This window comes from Sarcophilus harrisii, chromosome 4 (assembly GCF_902635505.1).
Source record: "Sarcophilus harrisii chromosome 4, mSarHar1.11, whole genome shotgun sequence".
Taxonomy (NCBI): Eukaryota; Metazoa; Chordata; class Mammalia; order Dasyuromorphia; family Dasyuridae; genus Sarcophilus; species Sarcophilus harrisii.
This window is the reverse complement of record NC_045429.1, coordinates 293,937,594-293,963,338: the sequence shown is the minus strand read 5'-3', so window position 1 is coordinate 293,963,338 and position 25,745 is coordinate 293,937,594. Positions and strand designations below refer to the sequence as shown.

The 25,745-nt window shown below is 37.0% G+C and overlaps 1 protein-coding gene across 5 annotated transcripts in view; it reads left to right on the top strand.

Moving 5' to 3' along the window:
- Nucleotides 1-4,759: 4,759 nt before the first annotated feature.
- Nucleotides 4,760-25,745, top strand: part of WDR45B (WD repeat domain 45B) — a 128,099-nt gene continuing 107,113 nt past the window's right edge. For 4 of the 5 annotated variants that reach the window (XM_023502849.2, XM_031968459.1, XM_003768876.4 and 1 more), the window contains exon 1: nucleotides 4,761-5,097. In XM_023502849.2, coding sequence (XP_023358617.1) covers nucleotides 5,031-5,097 — 67 coding nt within the window. In that variant the 5' untranslated portion in view covers nucleotides 4,761-5,030. Of the gene's footprint in view, nucleotides 5,098-25,745 lie in introns of all 5 variants that reach the window. The other variant, XM_023502848.2, reaches the window with a different exon arrangement.

Below are 25,745 nucleotides of genomic sequence, written 5' to 3'. Positions count from 1 at the left end.
AAGATGGGGAGACCTCACATTACATTTGCAGAGGGGTCCTCCACTGAATGGAAACACAAACTCTGAATCCAGTGCATTTTTAACTGTATGACTTTATTTACATTAATTACTTTGGGAGACCCTCATGGGGCTTTCCCTGAGCTTTGGGTTTGCCTATTTCCTTATGATAGCCATAGAAACCAGAGAATAGAACCAGCTCCTCCTGTTCATGCAGAATATAGGGAGAACTTTTAACATATCAAATTGTTGGATCTGTGGTAGATCCCAACAATTGAGCTAATGGCCATGGGTACCTGTCCCCTTAAACCCAGCCTGGATCCTTAGTAACATCCCAAATTCATAATGGGATTGATTTCTGGAACTTAGAAGAGAAACATCAGTGGCCATTGACAGAAGATAGGTTTTGTTAAACAGGTCAAAGTTTGAAGCTGGGAAATAGTGTATGTGAGTGGACTTAACTCTGGACAAGGTAAAATACTTTTTCTTTCCTTATCTTGTAGTGGACACTGCAGTCGTCGTTTGGAGCTTTTGGGAGCTCTGGCACAATTCCTTAGGAATTGCTGTGGATTGACAAAAGGCTTGCTTTTTGTCTGCTCTATCTCTAGGAGATATAAGGGAGGCTGCAAGGATTTGGAAAACTAAGTTTTTATCTGTCTAGACATCAATGGGGACACCTGGGAAACATGGGGCTCTGTTTCCCACATTTGGAGAACCTCTAACCTAATGGCCAGTTGCCAACTGTAGCTGGAGGAAGGAGCAGGGTTTATGGAAATGTCAGTATGTCACCTTTGTGGGGGAAAGCTGGTGGGAGCAGCAACTTTGGTTTGGCCTTATAGCTCTCAGTAGTGTTATTACTCCCTATCTGCATACCTTGTTTGATCTGATTGATAACCAGAATAGTCTAAAACTCTTTATCTAGAACGATTAGGTTGGAAGAGAAAGCTGAAGGATCTGTTAGGTTGATGGTTGTGACTGTTGTTTACATACCCTCCTTCTAGGACTTCTGGTGATCTTTTCCAACACCATGTTCATTTATATTGTTTGCTATTCCGCTACTTGCGTGTACAATTCATGTTTGTTATACCACATCGAGCCTGCACTGACTGTGGGGAGAGTCATCCCTAATAGCCTCTGCGTTATTGCTATGTGCTTGTGTAATACCTTCCATGCTGATGGGTTTGTGCATAATAAGACCCTTCAGCCCAGAAACCCGCTAGCAAACCCCACTTCCCTTTGGTGCTTTTCATCTCCCTTCCTGAGATGTCAGGGAGGGCGTGATCATCTCCTTTTTAGTGCTTTCACTGCCTTTCCTGAGAAGTCAGGGAGGCTGTGATCACCTCCCCTTGGGGGCTCTGACCTCCCTGAGGAGTCAGGGATGGCATGAACACCTGTGTTCTAAAATAAAAGAAAGCGGGAGATGTAATGGGCTGAGGTTTGAGTTGATGCACTGAGCTCCCAAGTACATGAGGCTAAATAGTAATTGGGCTATACTCTATTAATATACATGATTGGATAAAGAATGGTCCCTGCCCACTCTCTGTGCAAGTCCTGATGTGTTGTATAGGAAATGACGATTTTGGTGGGTGGAGAGAGAGAGACAGGAAGAGAAGCTGGGAGAGATTGGGCCTGGGTTCCATGCTCCTAGCTGCTGGTCGTGTGGCTGCTGGTCTAGCTAGCTTCTTGACTCAGCTGCACACATTGCTATTGCCCATTCTCTTCCACCTCCGATCCTTCTTCACTGAGAATAAAGACTGATGATTTTCCCCTAACCTGAATTCCTGATTCCTGCTAATTTAAAAATACACAATCTTCACAGATAGTGTTAAAAGGATGGGAGCCAGTGGTCCAAGAGGACCAACAGGAACCAGAAGGGGATGAGGAATTCTATAGGGAATGTGAAGTTATGCTACAAGAATTTGAAGAGATCTCAGTGTACAAATAAGAGGGGGGACTGAAGGAGATGAGGTGAGATCTTTCAAGACTGTTGTGAAAATCAAGTAAGGCTTCAAAGTTTGAGTAGGCCTGAAGGACTTTAAGCATCAAGTCAAGGGCTTACTTAAGTCCCCTCCCTGCTATCCCCTAAAGGCATATTTAAGTCCCCTTGTTATCCTCCTATGACATCAGTGTCTTTCTGTTTAGGTCAAATATGGGCAACTATGTACTTATTGGTCAAGTTCAATTTCTTGTGTAGTTCCCCAGTTTAGAGTGTAAGATCCTCAGCCAATAAGGATGAGGGTCAGTGGTGGGAGGGGGTATTTGCTTTAGGGATAAAAAGTGTTGACCCTGCCCCCTAGGGTGCCTCCTCCCTTCAATTGTCTGCTCGATGGGTAGGACACCCGATTCTCGTGAGAACGTATAATAAACTTTGCTTTGCTTCTAGATATCTCTCCAGCTTTTTTTTTTTTTTTATTAAATACTTGTTATGCCAAAGTTCCCTTTTAATGGGGTGACCGGTTCCTCCAATTGTCCTATTTCGTAATTCTGCCTTAAGGTTATGACTGTCCCCTCCTAATGGTTGAGAGAGGGTTTTTTTTTTTATGTCATTAGAATATCAGTAACCTCCTTCTATTAGGTTATCCCCACCTAGGTCCCTCCATTGTTGTTATTCCATAAAAGGCTCCCTGCCCAGAGACTCTTTGAGATGATAGTCTCCTCTAGCCCTGGGATCCGTTGGTCCCAATATTTCTCTCCATTTAATAAATTATTGAATTGGTCTCTAATCTATGTCTTGCTCAGTTTCTTTGGCATTACACACTGTGCCAGTATTAAATGGCACACAATGCCATTGATTTTATATTTTTCAAGACAGAGGGAAATTCCTTCTTAGTCTGCTTTTCCTCCTAACACTTCATCTCTCATATCTGTTTATACACAGACATTGTAATATACTCATATATTTTTTCTTAAGTTGTTGTTTCTGCATTTTGCCTTATCCACAAAGAGATGCAGACAGATCCACAAAGAGCTATGTAGAAATAAAGTTAAATATGAATCAAATAGAGCAAAATCTTTGTCTAAATGTTAAGAATTTTCCTTACTCAGGGTTTATTTCATTTCAAAATTCAGAGTAGGGAACTATGTGGAACTAAGGGATCATTATATTGTCTCTAGGCTTAAGATGAACTAATTATTGTGACAAAATGTGCTACTTGAAAGACAGGTTTGATTTTTTTTGGGTTCATATTGATGATTTAATTGGTATATGGAATTTCTGTTAAGGAAATACATTTATCAAAGGATATCTTTAGCTGTTCAGTAACTTATTTTCTTAAGAGTTGGTTGGTAAACCAAGAGATTAAATGGCTTTCCCAGGGTCACAGAGACTATGTATCAGAGGGGAGAATTTGAACCTAGGATTTTTGACTTCATAGTAAGTCCATTTTCCCATTGTTTCACTCCCAAAGGCTAGTTCTATATTCACTACACCATATTGGCTAATTTCTTTCATACATGCATACACATGTGTCTATCCCTAGTAGCAGTTTTTCTGGTAGTAATAAATTGGAAGCAAAATAGAATGTCTATTGATTAGGGAATGACTAAATAAAATGTGATACAAGAATATGTGTATGAGATCAGCCCAAATAACCCAATCCAACTGATGAAATCAGAGTATTTGAAGTTACTTTTAAGTGTGTAGGAATAAAATGTCCTTTCAGAATTTAAGTGGCCACTTTGTAAATTACTATCAGGAAACTAGATTGAGGATTAGCAAAGATAATAGGCTTGTTTTTGAATGAACATTCTCTGGATTCCTCTTTTTACCACTTATTTATGAAGACAAATGGAAAGGGAGAGTGATGAGATTGGCCAGGCAGAGTTGTGCGAACCCCTTCATAAAAGAATTTATGAACCTGAAAAGTTAGACTGTCAAAAAGAAGTTTATGGCTAGGAGCCCGATTTACTTAGAAGCAAGGTCCTGACAGAGAAGTAAAGGTCTAGCAGAAGAGTCCTGGAAGAAAGCTAAAAGGAGTTAATGCTGAAAAGAGAATGCAGACAGAGGGTCCTCGAAGACAGCTATGCCAAGAACAGAGAGAGAGAGGTTCCTTGGCATACCATGGCATGTCCTGCTTTTGGCCCTCTGCAAGGAATGAGCTCCAGAGTTGCTCTTTTAAAGAGATCTGAGACTGAAGTTGCAATTGAATGAGGTCACTGCTCCCCAGGCCTAGATTTCCAGCAGAATGGGACAGCTTACTGAGAGTGGTTGAGCCAATTTTCAGCTCTAACAGAGGTCGATAGAATCTAGATCTCCAGTTCAGGCTAAGTAGTGTCACCAAGATAACATAATGAAATCACCTTATCATGATTCCCTGGGGCAGGTCTTTAGCAGAGGCAGGGGTCAAGAGGGTTTCTCCCCTTCGAGGAGTTCTCGAGCATTTACCCCAAAGTCAAGACAGTTTCAGGGTTCCTCACCTGAAGAGGATTTAGCTGCAAAGAAACCCAGCTGTGAAGTAGGTAGATAGGGAGGGAATTTCTTACTGCCTTCTCTTAGCAACAACACATAACAGAAACATATGATTAGAGGGGAAATCTGCTTGCACATAGTCTAAGATACATACGACTATAAAGATAGTTAGCTATTATTAAAATAAAAATTGAATTTTTCTCATTCAAGTTTCATGTAGCCCTAAAATGTACCCGCAGACTTTCCAATGATCATCATCACCAGAGGGAACACACTCCTCCCTACTCTAAGGGAGAAAAGGCCCAGCCTTCAACTCGGCGGGAGGTCAGGTGGGGGCGGGTGTTCGGCGCTTGCTCCATTTCCCTGTTCTGTGGTGGATGTGCTCGGCGTTCGGCGGACCTCCCTGGCGATGCTGGGGAACTCAGTAGCTGGAGGAACCGCGCTCAGCAGGCCGGCGTCCCGTCCTATCGGCAGCTCCCTTGGCCTGGCATCTGGGGGCTGTGGTAGAGAAAAGGAAGGAGATCCCACGGTTGGCTGACAGCATTTTGTTTTCACCGGGCCTGGTGAGCGGCGCCGAGGAGAGCATGAGGCGGTGATTAGACTCGGCCTGATTTACGGAAGCGCCATGAACCTGTTGCCCTGTAACCCTCACGGAAATGGTCTCCTTTTCGCCGGCTTCAACCAGGATCACGGTGAGGAGTCCGCGTCGGCTGACTTTTGTCAACCTTCCGTCCGCTTTGGCTAGGCCTGCGCCGTTCTTTGCTCATCTGCCTCCTTTTCCTTCCCCTCTTCTTTGCTCGGCCCTACAGAGCCCTTGGATAACGGCCTCGACTGTATCCTCTAGCCGGCCGATTGCGGCCCAGCCAAAGGAGCGGGGCGGCTCTGGCCGGATTCTGGGCCTAAACTCCGGCCTAAGACAGCCTACACCCGCCCTGCCCTAGAACAACCTGTCTTAAGCTCCCGAGCTGAGGAGAGAAGTTTGGGAAACCCTTAGGCAGGTTTTCTTTTCTCTTAGGCCTGCGAGTTTGCCCTTTCACCCCTGTTTTCCATTCCTTTTCCTTTCTGCCCCTATCTAGGTCTCACCCTCTTCCTGATGCGCCGCCGCCCTCCTTCTTCCCCCATCCCCAGTTTATAATTCGCCTTCTCATCTTTGCTTGAACCGCTGCAGTTTTGACTGGAGAAAACCTTTTTCCATCTTTTTAAAAAGCAAAAACAGACAAAAACCTTTGGCATGAATTAGTGGTACGTTCCAAACATTATTTGGAGGTTCCTGTCCCTTCCCCTTCTCTCCCTGCCTCCCTTGAGGTTTTTAGGAAAATTCCCAGTACTAATAAATTGAGACATTTTGCTTAATTTCCCAAATACTTTTTTTTCCTTCCATTTTCAGGTTTCCTACAAACAGGACTTTCAGAGATTGTCACAGTAACTACCTGTAGTTTTTTACCTTCCTCTTGAAAGGAATCCTAATTTAAAAAACTTGTCATTTAACTAGTTTGCATCGTTGTCTACCATCCTCTCTTGCCTCCTCACTCCGTTAATTTACCTTATTTTCCATGTAAGATTTGAAGAAAAATGTAGAGTATTTTTGACTTTAAAGTTATGTATTATTCTGACTTTTAACTACAGTATTAAGTTTTCTAGTAATGTTGGGGATGATGATGAAAAACAGATTTTGGGTTTCTGAGCTCCTTTTCTGAACACCCCCAACATTCCCCAGTTGATGGGTATTTATTTTGTTTCCAATTTTTGCTATCATAAAGTGCTGTAAAAAATATTTTTCCATGGGGACTTTCTATTTTTTGGTTTTTGTTTGTTTTTGTGGCATTTGGGGGGTTAAGTGACTTGCTCAGGGTCACAAAGCTAGATGTGTTAACTGTCTTTGAACTAAAGTCCTTCTAAATTCAGGGTCGGTGTTCTATCTACTGCACTATCTAGCTGCCCTATGGGGACTTTTATTAACAGTAGCTTTGAAGTATAGAAATTTTAGTCACTTTATTTTGCATAATTATAATTTGTTTTCCAAAATGGTTGCACCAATTCATAACTCCATCAAGAATGCATTTGTGTGTCTATGATCCCAAAATCTCTGCAGCATTGACAATTGCCATTTTTTTTTTTTTTTGGTTCACCTTTGTCCATTTTCAGGGTATGAGATAAACAGCTTTGATTTGCATTTCTTTTATTAGTGATTTTAAACATTCATTCATTTGATTGGAATTACTTTGCAATCATCCTTTTGAGATCTGTCTGTATCTTCTGAACACTTGTCTATTTAGGAATGACTGACTATTCATCTATTTTTATTTATAAAGCTTGAACCTTTATCAGAGAAATTTGTAATTGCCTCTTTCCCTTATTTGATTAACATTTCCTACTTGTAGCTGTGGGAGGTATGTGATCTCTCTCTTTTTTTTAATAACATGATTTTTAATATTAAAGGCACATCCATTTAGAATGTATTGTGGAACATAGTGTAAGATGACTTGGAACATTTTCTGCAGCTGTTTCCTACTTCCACTGTTTAAACCTGTCATCTCTGCCTACTGGATTCCTTGGCTTTCTTCAAGTTCTGGCTAAAATTCCACTCTCTACAGGAAACTTGTTCTAATCCTTCTTAATTGTAGTCCTTTCCCTCTCATTATTATTTCCAATTTTTCCTGTATATGGCTTGTCTGCAAGTTAGTTGCAAGTTGTCTCTCCCAATTAGATTGTAGGCTCTTTAACAAGAGTATTCCCATCACTTAGCACAGTGCTTGGAAAAGTAATTAATGTTTATTGATGAACTGACTTGACAATAAGTTAGTAAGTCACCGTTAGTAAGTTTGGAAGTTTAGAATTTACCTAGCTCTTAACCTCCTCTAACGTCTAGCCCTTTTTAAAATTTATCTTTGCTTTTTTTCTTTTATTTAAAAATTTTTTAAATTTCATTTTTATCATTACTTTTTAAAATTAATAATTTATTTTTCTCTCATTGAAAAAAATTGTAACACATACCTGTAGTCAAGCAAAATGAATTTCTGAATGGCTGAGCCCCCAAAATATGAGGGTGCTTATTTTGCATTATTACCTCTCTGTCATTAGATAGGTATCCTACTTCATTTGGAACCATGGTTGGCTATTAAAAAGTTTCAAGACTTTCAGAGATATTTATTTTTTACAGTGTTGCTATTGTACTTTTAGTTTACTTTCTTGACTTCTATCTCTATTTCTCTGCTCTTCTCTTCATGTTTATAATAGACTGAGCTCCCATCTCAACATAAACTCATCTGTGACTATAATCTCTTTTTTTATTAAATCTTTTTTAATTTTCAAAAGATATGCATTGATAATTTTTAAACATTAACTCTTGTTAATGGTTATGTTCTAATTTCTTCCCTTTTCCCACCCACTTTCTTAGATAGCAAGTAATTCAATATATGTTAAATATGGTAGAAATATGTTAGGTAGAAGGGGGCTTGGCCTCTGAGGCAAGAGGTTGTGTCTTACAGATGTTAGATCTTTTTTTAGGATACAGTACTAATCCAGGTGTCTCCCTTCTGTGGATCCACCTAAGCAGTGCTGAGTAGACTAGGTACAGGGTAATCCCAGAAGAGAGTAAATGGCCAGCTTCGCCAGAGGTGAGGAAAAGGATGCGGAGAGAAGGAGAGAGAGAGGCAGGGATGCAGAGAGAGACTCAGAGGCATACATACACCTGCTCTTGCTTCCTGCTAACCCCTGCTGACATTACCCATAAAGAAAAGCTGTTTGGCACTTTCCCATTGGTCTCCTCTCCATGTCTTTCGGGGAAGTTTGATATGTATGGCCCTGGCAATCAGTAGCCTCAGAGTGGGAGGTTACAAATGGCTCCTGAAGAACAGGGACCAGGGATCTCATGAGTTTAGCTGGTCCAATCATGGGAAGGGAGATGAAACCCCAAGACTGATAAAGCAAGCCAAAAGTAGATGTGATATCACAGGATGAGGCAGTGGGGAAAGAAGCAGGAAGTAGGTAGATTTACAGACAGAATTAGGATGTATGTTACAAAAGGGAGCAAACTAAGAATCAGGAAGCAAGGCATGTTTGATTGCCCCTAGGAAAGATTGTGGAACCCATTAGTGTGGAAGAAATGTAAGGAATTGAAAGCAGCAGTTAACACAGGGTTTGAATCTCCATGTGTTAAAGAGCTGCAGGCTCTTCTAGCCTCCAGCGGTATAACCTTGCCCTAATTTTGTGGTTGGCCTACTGGTGGCTGTTGAGGTTAGTAAGTAAAGGAGAAGCAGCTGGTCTTATTTCGAAATTAGCTAGAGAGAACACTAACGCCTGTTCTGTTGCCAAAAAGCCATGTCCTCCTTAAATAAGGACACAAACCTTGAGGAAATGATAAAAAGATGTGAGAATGTTGGAGCCAGTGGCTTTCAAACTTGAGCTCCCAAGCTTCTGTGTGTGGGTGCTCTGTTGAACAAGAACCTCTGCTTGATGAGGCAGTGGCTGGGAGATGTCTGAAGGCCTGGGATTAGGCATGCTGGCAATCAGTAATCTATGAGGGAGAGGTTACAAGTGAGGATTGCCAGACCCTGCAGAGGAAGGTTCAATAGCCTCTTTGAGAGATGGGAAGGTAGGACTCATAATGGGTCAGAGTATATGTTTGCCCATGATCATGCCTACTTGTCACCAGCTGTAGTATATAATTTAGAGAGCCAGATGGGTGGATGGTGGATAGTCTTAAAACAGAGCTTTAAGCATCAGAGAACATTCAAAAAGTCTTTTGAAAGGACGAGGAAGGACATTAAGGTCCAACCTTAATACTTTGGAGCAGGCAGGGTATTTATATCTTGCAAGTCTTGAGGGGGAAGGCCACTAGATTTCAGAAGGATTCCAGAAATACCAACTATTTGGCCAACCTGAAATCACTTTAGACCTCATCTTGGCATTTGGTACCGGATGCTGCTGTTGCTTGCTTGCTGTTGTTGACAAGTCACTCATTTCCCCTCTTTAGTCTAGACCCCATTGGAAAGGGTCAGCACTTCACCCCTTGTTAGCCTGAAGAAGTTATAGAAGATGAGACCTTCACCCCTTTGCCACAGATGAATCTCGAACGTACTTCCCTTTTCATTCCCTTTATCGTATCTTTGTACTTTCTTTTAACTCTAAGCCTGTGTTTTAAATGTAGATATATTTTAAATATCAAAGCTGGTTTTATGAGTAGTCCCACTAAACAGAAAGGGGAATATGTTAGAGACTTTCCTTCTGAGAATTGCCACATATGCCATGTCAGCTGTTAGAGTGGGACCAGGAGGTAGAAGGGGGCTTGGCCTCTGTGTAAGATACAGGAGGTTGTGTCTTAGGACACAGCCGGAGTAGATTAGGTACAGGGTAATCCCAGATATTATGGATGGAACATGATATTATGATTAATATTATGATTATTATGATATGAGAGAGAGAGAGAGAGACAGACAGATAGACCTGCTCTTGCTTCCTGCTGAGATTACTAATAAAGAAAGGCTGTTTGGCACTTTAACCTCAGTCTCCATGTCTATCCAGGAAAGTTTGGGATGTATAAGCCCTGGCAATTGGTAATCTCGGAGTGAGAGAGGTTACAAAAATATATGTTAAATCCAATATATGCAGACATATTCAATTATCTTACTGCATAAGAGAAATCTAATCAAACAAGAAAAAACACCAGAAGATGAAATGCAAGCAAACAACAACAAAAAGAGTGAGAATTGTGGTGTTCTTCTTTAAAATTTAATGGTTCTCTCTGGGAGCAGGTTTCTTGGGGAGAGTTTTTTTTTTTTCCTCTTTCTTTTTCCTCTTTTTTTTATTTTTTTTTAAATTTTTTTATTTAATAGCCTTTTATTTACAGGATATATACATGGGTAACTTTACAGCATTAACAATTGCCAAACCTCTTGTTCCAATTTTTCACCTCTTACCCCCCCCACCCCCTCCCCTAGATGGCAGGATGACCAGTAGATGTTAAATATATTAAAATATAAATTAGATACACAATAAGTATACCTGACCAAAACGTTATTTTGCTGTAGAAAAAGAATCAGACTCTGAAATATTGTACAATTAGCTTGTGAAGGAAATCAAAAATGCAGGTGTGCATAAATATAGGGATTGGGAATTCAATGTAATGGTTTTTAGTCATCTCCCAGAGTTCTTTTTCTGGGCATAGCTAGTTCAGTTCATTACTGCTCCATTAGAAATGATTTGGTTGATCTCGTTGCTGAGGATGGCCTGATCCATCAGAACTGGTCATCATCTAGTATTGTTGTTGAAGTATATAATGATCTCCTGGTCCTGCTCATTTCACTCAGCATCAGTTCGTGTAAGTCTCTCCAGGCCTTTCTGAAATCATCCTGTTGGTCATTTCTTACAGAACAGTAATATTCCATAATTTTCATATACCACAATTTATTCAGCCATTCTCCAACTGATGGACATCCATTCAGTTTCCAGTTTCTAGCCACTACAAAAAGGGCTGCCACAAACATTCGTGCACATACAGGTCCCTTTCCCTTCTTTATAATCTCTTTGGGATATAATCCCAGTAGTAACACTGCTGGATCAAAGGGTATGCACAGTTTGATAACTTTTTGAGCATAGTTCCAAAATACTCTCCAAAATGGTTGGATTCGTTCACAACTCCACTAACAATGCATCAATGTCCCAGTTTTCCCTCATCTTGGGGAGGGTTTCTTGAGGCAGCTTTAGTTTCCGTTAAAATAATAATCGCTTCAAATGCAGCCAGCCAGTTGATAAAAGTCCAAACATTTATTTTCTCCTTCCTTGGGCCTGGGTAACTTTCTTAGAGGCCTATCTCTCTGCTTGGTTCCAAGAGCTCTTGCCGCTAATCTTTTGCCTCTGCTAGCTTTGGTTTCTCTTCTTCCAAATGTCTCCAACCAGCACTAAGGTAAAAGTTGGAATGAATCTGACTCTACCTCCAAGAGTGGCCTTGTGGGCTTCTGTATCTCCCAGAGTGCTCCTCACTGACTATTGGCAATGTTCTGAACTCACTTCTGGCTCTGGCTCAACTCCGACTAGTGGCTTCTTCTGAACTAACTTGAAGCTCTAAGAGCTTCTATATATATGATCTCCCAAAGGTTGACTTCTCCTCTGAGGGAGGGATTAAGGGAGGTGTGAATTCACAAAGTTAAAAATTTAACTTTGTGAATCTCCCATATTTGTGAACTCCAATGAGTACTTAAATACATTAGTGAGTTAGAGAATTTGCTAAGTACCATGCTAAATTGGGTAACTGTAAGGATTTCAACAGAATGTTATGTTGTAGTTCCCACACTTAGTTCCCACAGTCCTCTCTCTGGATGTAGGTGGCTTTCTTCATCACAAGGTCATTGGAACTGGTCTAAATATCTCATTGTTGTGCCAGGTCTATCAGAATTGATCATAACATAATCTTGCTGTTGTGTACAATGGTCTCCTGGTTCTGCTCATTGTATAGCAATGGCCTTTTGTAAATTCTCATTCCTCTTTCTATAGCTTTTGATACTGTTGTTAATCACTCTTTCCTTATAGATATTCTTACATTTTTTGATTTTTGTGACATTCTCTTTTGGTTCTTCTCTTGCTTGTATAACTTTAGCCTCAATTTCATCTACTATATGTTTTCACATCTCAAATCCCTTAACTGTGGTTGTTACCATATAGCTTTGTTTTAGGCCTTCTTTTTTTCTCTGTTTTTGTTCTCTTAGTGAACTCATGAACTCAAAGTCTAACCATAGACATACTGATGACAGTCCCTCCTGCTCTTGTCTCTACTGAGATCCCACATAACCAACTGCTTATCAAACCTTTCCAACTTATATCCCATGGAAATCTCAAACTAACCATGTCCAAAGTAGAAAGCATTTTCTTCTCATTTCCCTTGGAACTTACCCCATTTCTGAATTTTCTGTTGTCAAGAGCACCACAATCCTTCCACTCTGAAGGTACAATTTAATGTCATCCTCAACTCTCATTTATTTTAGAATATTAACAGATCTTGTCTACAAGGCACAAAATTCTATGAGCAAGTGCTCTTTTCTTTACTCATATAGCCACTACCCAAGAGTTTAGCTCCTCATCATCCTTTACTTGGTATATTTGTAGTAGCCTTCTGGGTTTGGCCTTTTTGCCATAGGTATCCTCCCTCCATTTCAGTCCCTCCTTCACCATTGCTGCCAAAGTTATTTTCCTAAAATGTGATGTGATCATGTCATTTCACTGTACAGTAAACTTCATTGGCTTTGCTATTAAAAGAATTAAACTCCTAATTTATAATTCCCAACATGATTTCAAACTATTTTTCCAGGCTTCTTACAGATTATTTCTTAACACAAATACCAATGATCTAGCCAAATTGGTCTTTTCATACTCTATCTCCTATCTCCAAGCCTTTTTTGACCTTCATACCTGAAAGGAACTTCCTTTTCCTTCTGTTAGTATCCTTAATTTCCTCTAACGATTTCTGAACTGTATTCTACAAAAAAAAAAAAAAAATCTTTCTTAATTATTCAGTATTATTATTGCATTAAGAATATTTATTATTTCCAATTATCTTGTATTAGTTTTGTATCTGTATTACATGTAAATTTTGTCTCTGTGTTCCCAGTACCTAATAGTGACTGGCATATAAAGGGTATTTAATAAACACTTATTTGTAGATTGAAGTTCCAGTTTAATCTTAATAGAACTGATTCAGTAAATGAGTTAATGTGCTAGATTCTGTTAGCTATTGGGAATACACATATGTGATTAATGCAGCCCCTGCCTTCAAAGTTCTCATTCTGCATGTAGCAACATGTTCACAAATCAGCCAATATAAGATGTACAAAATAGCATTTGGGATGGAGAGCTGAGAGAATTACAAAAAAGCTTCTTGAAGAAGTTGGCACTTGAGCTGAACATGAGGTGAGGATCTAGGGATATAGTTGATGTAAATGTGTAAATGCATGGAAATGGGACATAGAATGTCACATAATGAAGGGAAGTAATCAATTCTAAAGGTGGGAGGAGGGACAGATTTTAGAAGCTAGGTGGTTTACTGCATGACTTGAGTCAGAGAGATGAGTTCAGATACTTCCTTACACTGTTAATAGCTGTGTAACCTTGAGCAAGTCACTTAACCTCCTTTATTCTCAGCTCCGTTAATTGTAAAATGAAGATGATAATACTTATCTAATAGAATTGTTTTGAGAATCAAACCCAATTTGAACCTATTTTTTTTTTCTTTTTTTTCCTGAGGCAATTAGGGGTAAGTGACTTGCCCAGGGTCACACAGCTATGAAGTGTTAAGTGTCTTGAGACCAGATTTGAACTGGAGTTCTCCTGACTTAAGGGCTGTTGCTGTATCCACTGCGCCACCTAGCTGCCCCTGAACCTATTTTCTACCTGACTGCAATTAAGTTTTCCTAGTTTCTCTTGTTGAACAAAGAGTTTGTTCCCTATCATTTTTTGTTCTCAAGTTTATTGCTTATCTAACATATTTCACTGATTTTTCTAGTTTTAGAAGTTATTGTTTTAAAATATTTGAAATCTTGTAATGACAAATCCCCTTCATTATTTCTTTGCTTATTTACTTTTTGCTCCTTTATATGAATTTTATTGTTATTTTGTCTAGTTTTACAAAGTATCCAGTTTATCATGGATTTATTAAATACTTTTAATATAAAGGGGATACAAAGATAAAATGAAAAGTAGTCCTGTGCTCAAGGAATTTATATTCTTTTGGGTGGAAATGCTATATTTAAATTGTGTGTGTGTGATTTATTTGAGGAAGGAGAGAACACTAATAGTTGGGGAATCTGGAAAGGCTTTTCACAGGAAGTGGTATATGAAATCAAGTAGGAGTCCTTTAATGCATCAAATAGAAGTGAAGAGGTAGTATATTCAGGAATTATAGCCAGTCTATGTAATGACACACAGGTTGGAATGTCACACGTAGGATGTCAGTTGTGATGGAACATAAGGTTTGTTTAGTTTTTTGGGGGTGGATAGATAGTTGCTTTTTTTTTTCATGTAAAACACATTTTCGTGTTAGCCATGTTGCTCCCCCCCAAAACTTCAAGAAATAAAAAGTGACGAAAAAAATAGGATTCAGCTTGCATTCAGAGTTCCTTAGTACTTTTGTTGGCGATAGCTATCATTTTTTATCATGAATCCTTTTAAATTGTCTTAGATCGCCGCATTGATCATTGTTACAGTATTACTGTCATTGTGTACAATGTTTTCTTAGTTCTGCTTTACATTGATTGATATGTCCTCCTGGGTTTTTCTTAAACCATCATGTCATGCCTTATATAACAATATTCCCTTGAGATCTGTGCCACAATTTGTTCAGCCATCCCCAAGTGATGAATATCCCCACAATTTCTAATTCTTTGCTACTACTATAAAATGTTTTTGTACATATAGATGCTTTTCCTTTTTATTTGATCTTTTTGAGATACAGACTTGGTATTGTTGATAGTGGTATTGCTGGATCAAAGGTATGCACAGTTTATAGCCCTTTGTGTAGAATTCCAAATCTTTGTCCACAATGTTTGGACGGGTTCACAATTCCACCAACACTGCATTATTTTCTACATCCCTTCCAGCATTTGGCATTTTCCTTTTCTGTCCTGTTAGCCAACTTGATAGGTGTGAGATGGTATCTCAGAATTGTTTCAATTTCCATTTCTCTAATAGTGATGTATCTTATTTTTTAGATGCCATTTGCTAGCTTTGATTTTTTAAAATACTTAATTATATCCTTTCATAATTTGTCAGTTGGGAAATGGTTCTTATTTATTTGTTTTTAAATAAATTTTGCTCAGTTCTTTATATATTTGAGAAATGAGGCCTTTAATCAGAGAAACTTTCAGTAATTTCACCCCCTCCTTTCCTTTTATTCAGGTTTTGAGTGCATTGTTTTTGTTTTGAGTGCATTGTGTAAAATCTATTTTCATGTAACCAAAATTACCTCTTTTATGTTATGCTACTGCCTATCTCTTATTTGTTTATAAAAGCTTTCCTTATCTGTAGATCTGACAAGTAATTTATTCTGTACTCCTAATTTGCTTATGATATCAGCCTTTACATCTAAATCGTTTACCATTTTGACCTTCTCTTGGTATAGTCTAATTTCTGCCCGACTGCTTTTTACTTTTCTCTGCAGATTTTGTTAAATAGTGATTTCTTGCTCCTACAACTTGGATGTTTATGTTTATTAAATACTAGATTACTATGATTATTTATTTCTGTATGTTATATGCTTATCTCTTGCACTGGCCAGTCTTATTTAACTATTTAATTAAATTTAAGTATTTAAAGCTTAAATACATTATAGGGGGGAAAAACATTATCTTGTGCATAGCAAAACATTAGAGACGTTTTAAAATATAAAAATCAATAAATTTCCACTTCAAGAAAGCCTGCATAATAAATGCCAAACATTATGTTCTTAGCTGTCCATCCATGTAGGTTTTCTTTTGTTCTCTGCTGTGCACTTATTATATTCTTTTCTCTCCTTTCTCCACTTCCTCCCCAGAAGACTACAGATTTTTTAATATATGTGTGTATATGCATACACACAAAAATAAATAAATACATATATACATACATAACATACATTTATATACCTATATTCATACATATATGCAAACATATACATTCACATGCATCTATGTAAGACTATTTTATGCTTGTTTGTACGCTCGGTCTCTGAAGGTGGTGGGTAACATCTTCCTTTGTAAGTAAGACTTTCCATATTTTTCCAAATGTATCAATTCATCATTTCCTATGTCACAGCAGTATTCCAACCTTATGATATCTAATTGTTTTAAATAGTCTAAAACAATATTAGGTATGGCTGCCATGTAGTGTGGTTTCCCTGTTTTTCTCTCTTGATTAAATCTGTTTTAGATTTAACTTTGTTTGAGATCATGATTACTCCCTGCTTTTTTTAATCTAATATATTCTACTCTTGATCTTAATTTTATGTTTGTGTGTATCTCTTTCCTATCCTTCCTGACTCTTCTGCTTTACTTTTCTACCCGTTACCTTTCTACCCATCTTTCCCCTTGCCCCCCCCCCCCCATCCTATTCCCTCACCTTCTTTATTTCTTGATAAGTTTAGAAAACTTGTATTCCTTTCTAAGTGTATATGTTCTGTTTAACCCTGATCTGATATGACTAGAGTTCCTTCTAAAAATCCCTCCCTTATTCTCATCCTTGCTACTGTCTGTCTTTCCTTTACTTCTTATTTCTTTCTGAATTTACAAGACTTTCATAGCCTTCTAAATATATAGGTTGTTCCCTCTTTATGCTAGTCTCATTAATTTACACACCTTATAAGGTATACATACCTTATACCCCCTAGCCTATTCCCTCACCCTCTTAATTTCTTTGTTTTTTTCTTTTTTTCCCGCTGAGGCAATTAGGGTTAAGTGACATGTCCAGGGTCACACAGCTAATTAAGTGTTTGAGGTCAGATTTGAACTCAGATCCTCCTGACTAAAGGGCTGGTGCTCTATCTACTGTGCCACCTAACTGCACACACACACAAAAATCAGATCAAGAAGGAAGGAAAAGAAAAACTGAGAGAGAAAACAAAATGCAAGCAAATAACAATAGAGTGAGAATGCTATGTTGTGTTCCACACTCTGTTCCCACAGTTTTCTCTGGGTATAGATGGCTCTCTTCATTACTGAACAAGGGGAATTGGTTTGAATCCTCTCATTGTCGAAGAGAGCCATGGCAATTAGAATTGATCGTTGTATAGTCTTGTTGCCGTGTATAATGATCTCCTGATTCTGCTCATTTCACTTAGCATCAGTTCATGTAGGCGTCTCTCCAAGCCTCTCTGAAATACAATAGTATTCCATAGCATCCATATACCATAATTTATTAAGCCATTCTCCAATTGATGGTCATCCATTCAGTTTCCAGTTTCTTGCCATTACCAAGAGGGCTGCCACAAATATTTTTTTGCACATGTGGGTCCCTTTCCCTCTAAGATCTCTTTGGGATATAAGCCCAGAAGTAACACTGATGGATCAAAGGATATGTACAGTTTGATAACTTTTTGAGCATAGTTCCAAATTGCTCTCCAGAATGGCTGGATGTATTCACAATTCCACCAACAACATATCAGTGTCCCAGTTTTCCCACATCTCCAGCATTATCTTTTCCTGTCATCCTAGCCAATCTGAGAGGTGTGTAGTGGTATCTGGAGTTGTCTTAATTTGCATTTCTCTGATCAATAGTGATTTGGACACCTTTTCATATGATTACAAATAGTTTCAGTTTTTTCATCTGAAAATTGTTCATATCCTTTGACTATTTATCAATTGGAGAATGGCTTGAACTATTATAAATTTGAGTCAATTGTCTATATGTTTTAGAAATTTGGCCTTCATTAGATCCTTTGGATGTAAACATGTTTTCCCAGTTTATTGCTTCCCATCTAATCTTGTCTGTATTAGTTTTGTTTGTACAAAAACTTTTTAACTTAATATAACAAAATTTTCTATTTTGTGATCAGTAATGATCTCTAGTTCTTGTTTGGTCACAGATTCTTTCCTCCTCCACAAATCTGAGCGGTAAACTATTCTATGTTTTTCTAATTTGTTTATAATATCATTATTTATGTCTAGATCATGAACCATTTCCACAATATCTTGGTATATAGTGTTAGGTGTGGATCTGTGCCTACTTGCTGCCATACTAGTTTCCAATTTTCTCAGCAGTCAATGTGAATTCCTATCCCAAAAGCTGGGGCCTTTGGGTTTGTCAAATACTAGATTGCTATAGTTATTGACTATTTTGTTCTGTGAACCTAATCTGTTCTAATGATCAACTTCTGTTTCTTAGCCATTACCAAATGGTTTTGGTGACTGCTGCTTTATAATATAGTTTTAGATCAGGTACAGCTAAGTCTACCTTCATTTGATTTTTTTTTTTTTTCATTAATTCCCTTGAAATTCTCCACCCTTTGTTCTTCCATATGAATTTTGTTGTTATTTTTTTCTAAGTCATGAAAATATTTTCTTAGAAGTCTGATTGGTATAGCACTAAATAAATAGATTAGTTTAGGGAGTATTGTCATCTTTATTATATTCACTCGACCTATCCAGGAGCACTTAATATTTTTCCAATTGTTTAAGTCAGACCTTGTGTGGAAAGTTTTTTGTAATTTAGCTCATATAATTCCTGACTTTCCTTTGGTAGATAGATTCCCAAATATTTTATGCTATTTACAGTTATTTTGAATGAAATTTCTCTTTGTATCTCTTGCTGTTGGATTTTGTTGGTGATGTATAAAAATGCAGAGGATTTATGTGGATTTATGGTTTTGATGACCACTGCTTTGTAATGTAGTTGTAGATCTGGTATAGCTAGTCCACCTTCATTTGCTTTTTCTCTTCATTAATTCCTTGAAATTTTTGATCTAGGGTTCTTATGTGATTCTAATTATGGCTTCATCATACCTGAATTTTAAAAAATTGATGCTTATAATATTTTCTTGACTCAAGGGTTTTTTAATTTGGTTATGATGTTCCTGTAGGTTTTCCTCATAAGATCTCTTTCCAACCAATCTATTTTTTAGCCAGTACTAATGATTATCACTTAATAATATTGTTTGAAATCTGGTACTGTGAGTTTTCTTCACGTTTTTTTCATTGATTTCTTTGATATTCTTGACCTTTCATTCTTTCAGATGAATTTTGTTACAACTTTTGCTTTTTCTAGAAAATAAAGTTTGAATAGTATTGGACTGAATAAGTAAATTTAGACAGAATTGTCATTTTTATTGTATTAGTATAACCTACCCATGAGAAATTAATTCTTCTGTTGTTTAATTCTGTCTTTATTTGGTTGAAAAATATTTTGTAACTGTGTTCTTTTCGTTAGTCTTGGCAGGTTGGCAAGTATGCTCTCAAGTATTTTATACTCTTTATAGTCATTTTAAATGAAAATTTTTTTCTGATCTTTTCCTGCTGGGTTTTGTTGGTATCCTATAAAAAAAAAATGTTTAAAAATGTGGTTTATTTAATATCTTCCAATTTTGCTAAAGTTGTTAATTATTTAAACTAGTTTTTAGATGATTATACTTCTTCATATCAGCTACAATGAATGATAATTGTGTTTCCTTGTTGCTATTCTTATTCCTTCAGTTTCTTTTTCTTGTCTTATTGCTTAAAGCTAAAATAATAATGGTGATAATGGGCTTCCTTGCTTCAACTCTAATCTTACTGCAAAGACAGAAATTTGTTACCATTACAGGTAATGCTTTTTTTGTTTGAACAGATATTACTTAGCATTTTAAGAAAAGCCCCATTTATTCCTGTGTTTTTAATAGAAATGGGTGCTGTTGTGTGGAAAGCATTCCCTCCTTCCTCTCCTCCCCCCATTGATATAATTATGTAGTTTTTGTTGCTGTCAGTTATGCTAATAGTTTTCCTAAAATTGAACTAGTCCTGCATACCTGGTATAAATCCCTCTTGGTCATATTGTATGGTCTTTGTGATAAATACTTCATAGTATTTTATTTTATTTTTTCTTTTGTAATGATTTTTTAAAAAAGAATTATAACTTTTTATTGACAGAACCCATGCCTGGGTAATTTTTTTTACAATATTATCCCTTGCACTCACTTCTGTTCTGACTTTTCTCCTCCCTCCCTCCACCCCCTCCCCCAGATGGCAAGCAGTCCTATACATGTTAAATATGTCACAGTATATCCTAGATACAATATATGTGTGCAGAACCAAACAGTTCTCTTGTTGCACAGGAAGAATTGGATTCAGAAGGTAAAAATAACCTGGGAAGAAAAACAAAAATGCAAACAGTTTACATTCATTTCCCAGTGTTCTTTCTTTGGGTGTAGCTGCTTCTGTCCATCATTGATCAATTAAAACTGAGTTAGATCTTCTCTTTGTCAAAGAAATCCACTCCCATCAGAATACATCCTCATACAGTATCGTTGTTGAAGTATATAATGATCTTCTGGTTCTGCTCATTTCACTCGGCATCAGTTCATGTAAGTCTTTCCAAGCTGAGTCTCTATATTCATCCTGCTGGTCATTTCTTACAGAACAATAATATTCCATAACATTCATATATCACAATTTACCCAACCATTCTCCAATTGATGGGCATCCATTCATTTTCCAAACAGGAAATGCCATAAACTACTACAGGGCTGCCATAAACATTTTGGCATATATAGGTCCCTTTCCCTTCTTTAGTTAGTATTTTATTTAAAAAAAATTTGTATCACTTCATTATGGAAATTGGGTTATAGTTTTCTTTCTGTTTTTTTTTTTTTTTTTTTTTTCCCTGCTTGGATTAGGTATCAAAACCATATTTGCATTATAGAAGGAATTTAGCAGGACTCCTTTATCTGTTTTTTTTTTTTTTCCCCATATAGTTTATATAGTATTGGAATTTATTATTCTTTAAATATTTAGTAAAACTAACTTGCAGTTCCATATGGTGCAGGATTTTTCCTTAGGGAGCTTATTTGTGGAATTTCTTTGATTGCTTGAAGTATTTTCTCCTTGACCTAGGAGCAATGGAATTTGACTGTATTATTCCTTGGAGTTTTCATTTTGAAATTTCTTTCAAGTGGTGATCAATGAATTTTTCCTGTCTCTCTTCCTCTCTTTTTCTCTCTCTCTTTTTCTCCCTTTCTATTTCTTTCTCTTTCTCCATTTCTCTCTCTTTCTTTTCTTTTCTTCTTTCTTTTACCAAGCTCTTAATTCTTGTCACAGTTTTCTTCTATTCCTCTCATTTCTTTTCCTGATATTTTCGCCTTTTTAGTTGATTTTTTTTTTAAACTACTTTATTTAAAATAGAGTAGTGGAGCAGTGGAATAGATTAGGTGTATAAGACAATAGTCAATGACTATAGTAATCTAGTGTTTGATTAAACCCCAAAACTTCAGCTTCTGGGATAAGAACTTATTATTTGACAAGAATTGTTGGGAAAATTTGAAAAATCGTATGGCAGAAACTAGTCATTGACCAACATCTAACATCATATAACCACATAAAGTCAAAATAGGTTCGTGATTTAGACATAAAGGGAGAGATTATAATTAGTAGAGCAAGAGATAGTTTCAGCAGTCAGATCTGTAGAGATTATTAGAAAATGCAAAATGGATAATATTGATTCCATTAAATTAAAAATGTTTACTAACACTAACAAAACAATGCAACCAATATAAAAAGGGAAGTAGAAACTGGGAAATTTTTTTTTTCTGAGGCAATTGGGGTTAAGTCACTTGCCCAGGATCACTTGGGAAAATTTTTTTACAGCCATTGGTTCTGATAAAGATCTTATTTCCAAAATATTTAGAGGGAACGGACTCAATTAAGAATATAAGTAATTCCTCAGTTGACCAATGGTCAAAGGATATGAATTTTCAGATGAAGAAATTAAAGCCATTTCTAGTCATATGAAAAAATGTTCCAAATCATTAGAATAGAGAAATGAAAATTAAAACAACTCTAGCTTATACCTAGATTGATTAATAATAAGATAAAAAAAGGTAATGATAAGTGTTGGAAGGATGTGGGAAAACTGGAACACTGATGCAGTGTTGGTGGAGTTGTGAAATGATCCAAATATTCTGGAGAACAATTTGGAACTTAGAACTATGTATAAAGAACCCATACATGCAAAAATGTTTGTAGTAGATCTTTTTTGTAGTGGCAAGAAACTGGAAATTGAGTGGGTGGTACAGAACCAGGAGATTGTACACAGTAACAAGATTATGCAATGATCAGTTTTGATGGACTTGACTCTTCTCAACAATGAGGTGATTCAAGGCATTTCCAACAGACTAGGGATGGAAAATGGCACTTGTGTCGAGAGAATTATGGAGACTAAATGTGGACAAAGCATAGTATTTTAACCTTTTTTGGGGGGGATTATGTGGTTTCGTTCTTGTGGGTTTTTCCCCCATTTGGCCTGATTTTTCTTACATGATATGATGAATATGGAAATAAGTTTAATATTTAATCTATATCAGATTGCTTGATGTTTAGGGGAGAGGGGAGATAAAGGTGGGAGGTAGAAGAACTTAAAATACATATTTTTATTACAAAAATGAATGTTGAATCTTAACATGTATTTGGAAAAATTAAAAAATCACCAATGATAATATTACTAGAGAAAGCACTATATTTTCACAAGGAGTCAATTTGCACCAAAGTGACTACTGTGCTATAGGGAAAAGACATAATAGTTTTGTTGGTGCTGTTTTAAACATTTGAATTTTTAACTAAGAAGTGAATGCAAATAATTTGATAAGATTTTTCACAATTCTTTTCATAACTGAAAAATATCCATGGCTAGCTTTAAAAATACATATCCCATAAGTAGGGTCATTTTCTTTTCAAATATTTTTTTGGTGTTATGAGAAAGTAAGGGGTTCTAATGATAAGAGTAGGGCTTAGAATGTCTCTCAAGAAAATAAATGAGACAAAATAAATGCATAACTGAATGAAGGGGATATGTATTTTGATATTGCCTGTTTTCTATATAGGTACTAAAATATATAAAAGAATGAAAAATAATATAGAGAATATAAAAAATTTTTTTAGCATACAAAGGTTTAGGATGAAATTAATATCTGTTTATACAATTGTCTATTGTATTTGAAGATTATTCAAGATGTAGACAAGGAGTTTGATATTTTTAGCTTTGAGTATGCAGAAAGACCTCGAGTCACTATCCCATACTTCAATTTTTTTTACCCTGCTTTTTTCACTGGGTAATGAATGGGTGGTAGAACCCTAAGGATATGAATTAGAAATCCTGTGTGATTTCTTTCTGAGCATGTTTTCAAATCCCCTTATTGTCTTTGGATAGTGCAAATTCCTGAAGATGTTGCCACTGCTGCTGCTATGGTTGCTGCCTGTCCCTCTCTTTCTCCTTCCCTCCCCCATTGCCACAATTCGCTAAGAGCATGCACAATGTTCCTGCTTCTACCCACTGTCATAAAGTTTCTTTATCTAAAAAAGTGTCTTACCCTGACCTTATGTGAAAGTGAAAGTGTAAAGTTGTTTGGAGGAGAATGTCAAACTATCTTTATGTGTAATTGGAAAAATAAAATACTGTTGAGAAAAAAAAATTGAATGATCCCTCTACTGTGCCATCTTGGCCCTGCAGAATTCAGTGAATTCTGTGAAATTTTCCTGGAAAAGTAAATTGGAATTGGATCTTGGAATGGTTTTGAATGCAAGCTGACGAGTTTGTTTTATTTGTATTAATAACAAATCATTGAAGATTCTTAGGGAGGATTTGGCGACATTAATTTTGCAGCTATGTGGAAGATGCATTGGAAAAGGAAGAGGCTGGAATAGAACAGTCCGTTTAGGAGGCTGTTTAAAAATAGTCTCATTGAGGGTCTAGGTGATGGTCAGGAGAAAATGAAGAGACAGATGTAAGAGATTTGCAGTGGAAATTGTTAAGACTTAATAAATAAAATGAAAGATGAGGGAAGGCAAGGATGATGTCAAGGTTGTGAACTTGCCCTGAGTATAATTTGCAATGTTACAATTTCAGGGATGGATTGAAGAGGAATAGCATAGAGCACTCATAACTGGAAATGCAATCAAAACCAGATTTAAATGTAATGGGGAAATGGTTAACAAATAAGTTAAAGTATAAGGCAATCTAGTTAATTTATATATTATAAGTCAAGATGCTGCCCACATGGATCCATTTTTATTTGAATTTCATATATTGGTGCAAAAGATGTCTAGTGATTCAGAAGTGGAGCTTGGAGAAGAATGAATGGAGGGAATGGTCAACAGTATCAGATTATGCAGAGGGTTCAGGAAGGATGAGGACTGAAAAAGGGCCGTTAATTTTTCTTTCATCAGTGGGAATGCAGTTGAGATTAAATATAAATTTGTATGCTACATAGTGGCACAGTTGCATTTATTTCTCTAATTGAATTTGGCAGTCCACAAGAAGACAGAAGACTTGTTCTAGGTGGAGAGATCCAGAGAAGAGAAAGAAAAGTAACACTTTTAAATTTTCCATTAAAGAGGGAAAAAACTGCTTCAATAATTAACCAAAGAGTGGCCATCTTGATGATGTCTTTGACCACTAAATTCATGCTCTAGTTTTGGCCCTGCTTATTGGCTGGTTTTGAAGGCTTCTTCTACCCACTTTAGCCTACTATAGCTACAGCTGTTTTGCTCTAACTCATTGCTTTGATTGATTGCTTTGATAGATAAATCTATCATTGCTTCAGCTTTCTCTTGCTCCCTTCCACAAACATTTTGATCTAATAACACTTTCTTACTCTTCCTTACATAAGATGTTTCCATGTTTCTCTATGTCTTTGTGTTGACTTTCAATGCCTGGAATGTTCTTTCACCTTCTGGAATCTCTGGGGCTTTCTTTAAGTCTCAGCTCAATTTTCAACTTTTGCAAGAGGCCAGTTCTGTTCCCCCTAGCTATTAATCTCTTTCCTCTATTATTTTCCATTTACTTTCAGTATCTCTTGTATATACCTGCGTATGTACATAGCCTTTCCCATTCAAGTGTAGGCTTCTTGAAGGCAGGGAGTTTGTTTGCGTCAGTTCTTGGCATAAAGTCAAAGCTTAACCAGTCAGCATTTATTTTTATTATTACTACTAAGGATAACTAAAATTTATATAGTGATTTAAGGTTTGCAAAAAACTTTACATCTATTATCTCATTTAATCCTCATAACAGCATTATTATTACCATTTTACAGGTGAGGACACTGAGGCACAGAGAGGATAAATGACTTGTCCAGGATCACACAACTAGTGAGTGTCCAAGACAGGATTTGAACTCAGGTCTTGTTGACTCCAAGGCTAGTACTGTCCACTTGCCTAGCTGCCTCATATAACTAATGCCAGGCAATGTGCTAAGCACTGGGAGGGAATAGGAAGAAAAAGCAAAAAATAATTACTGCTCTTAAGAAACTTATATTTTAATGGGGAGATATGTATGTTCATAGGTACATATGAAATGCAAAGTAGATGGACAGCCACCTTAGAGAGGGGAGATATTAGCAGTTGTGGGATCTGAGAGGGGTTTCCTGAGAAGGTGACAGTTGAACTTAATTTTGTAGTTGAGTTATTCTAAGGAGGGGGTTAGGAAAGTGAAATGTACAGAGACATCTGAGGCCTGTAGGAACAGCAAGTAGGTTAGTGTAGCTGCACCGAGTACTGAATAAATATTTGTTAATTGATTTATGGTTAATCCCTGGTCATACTGGGAATTCTTCTAGTGTTTCTCCATTAAAAATAATGCTTCTTTAATTTTTTTATAGGGTCTTTTGATTATGTTGTAGTGCATAAGACTCAGGAATTATTTT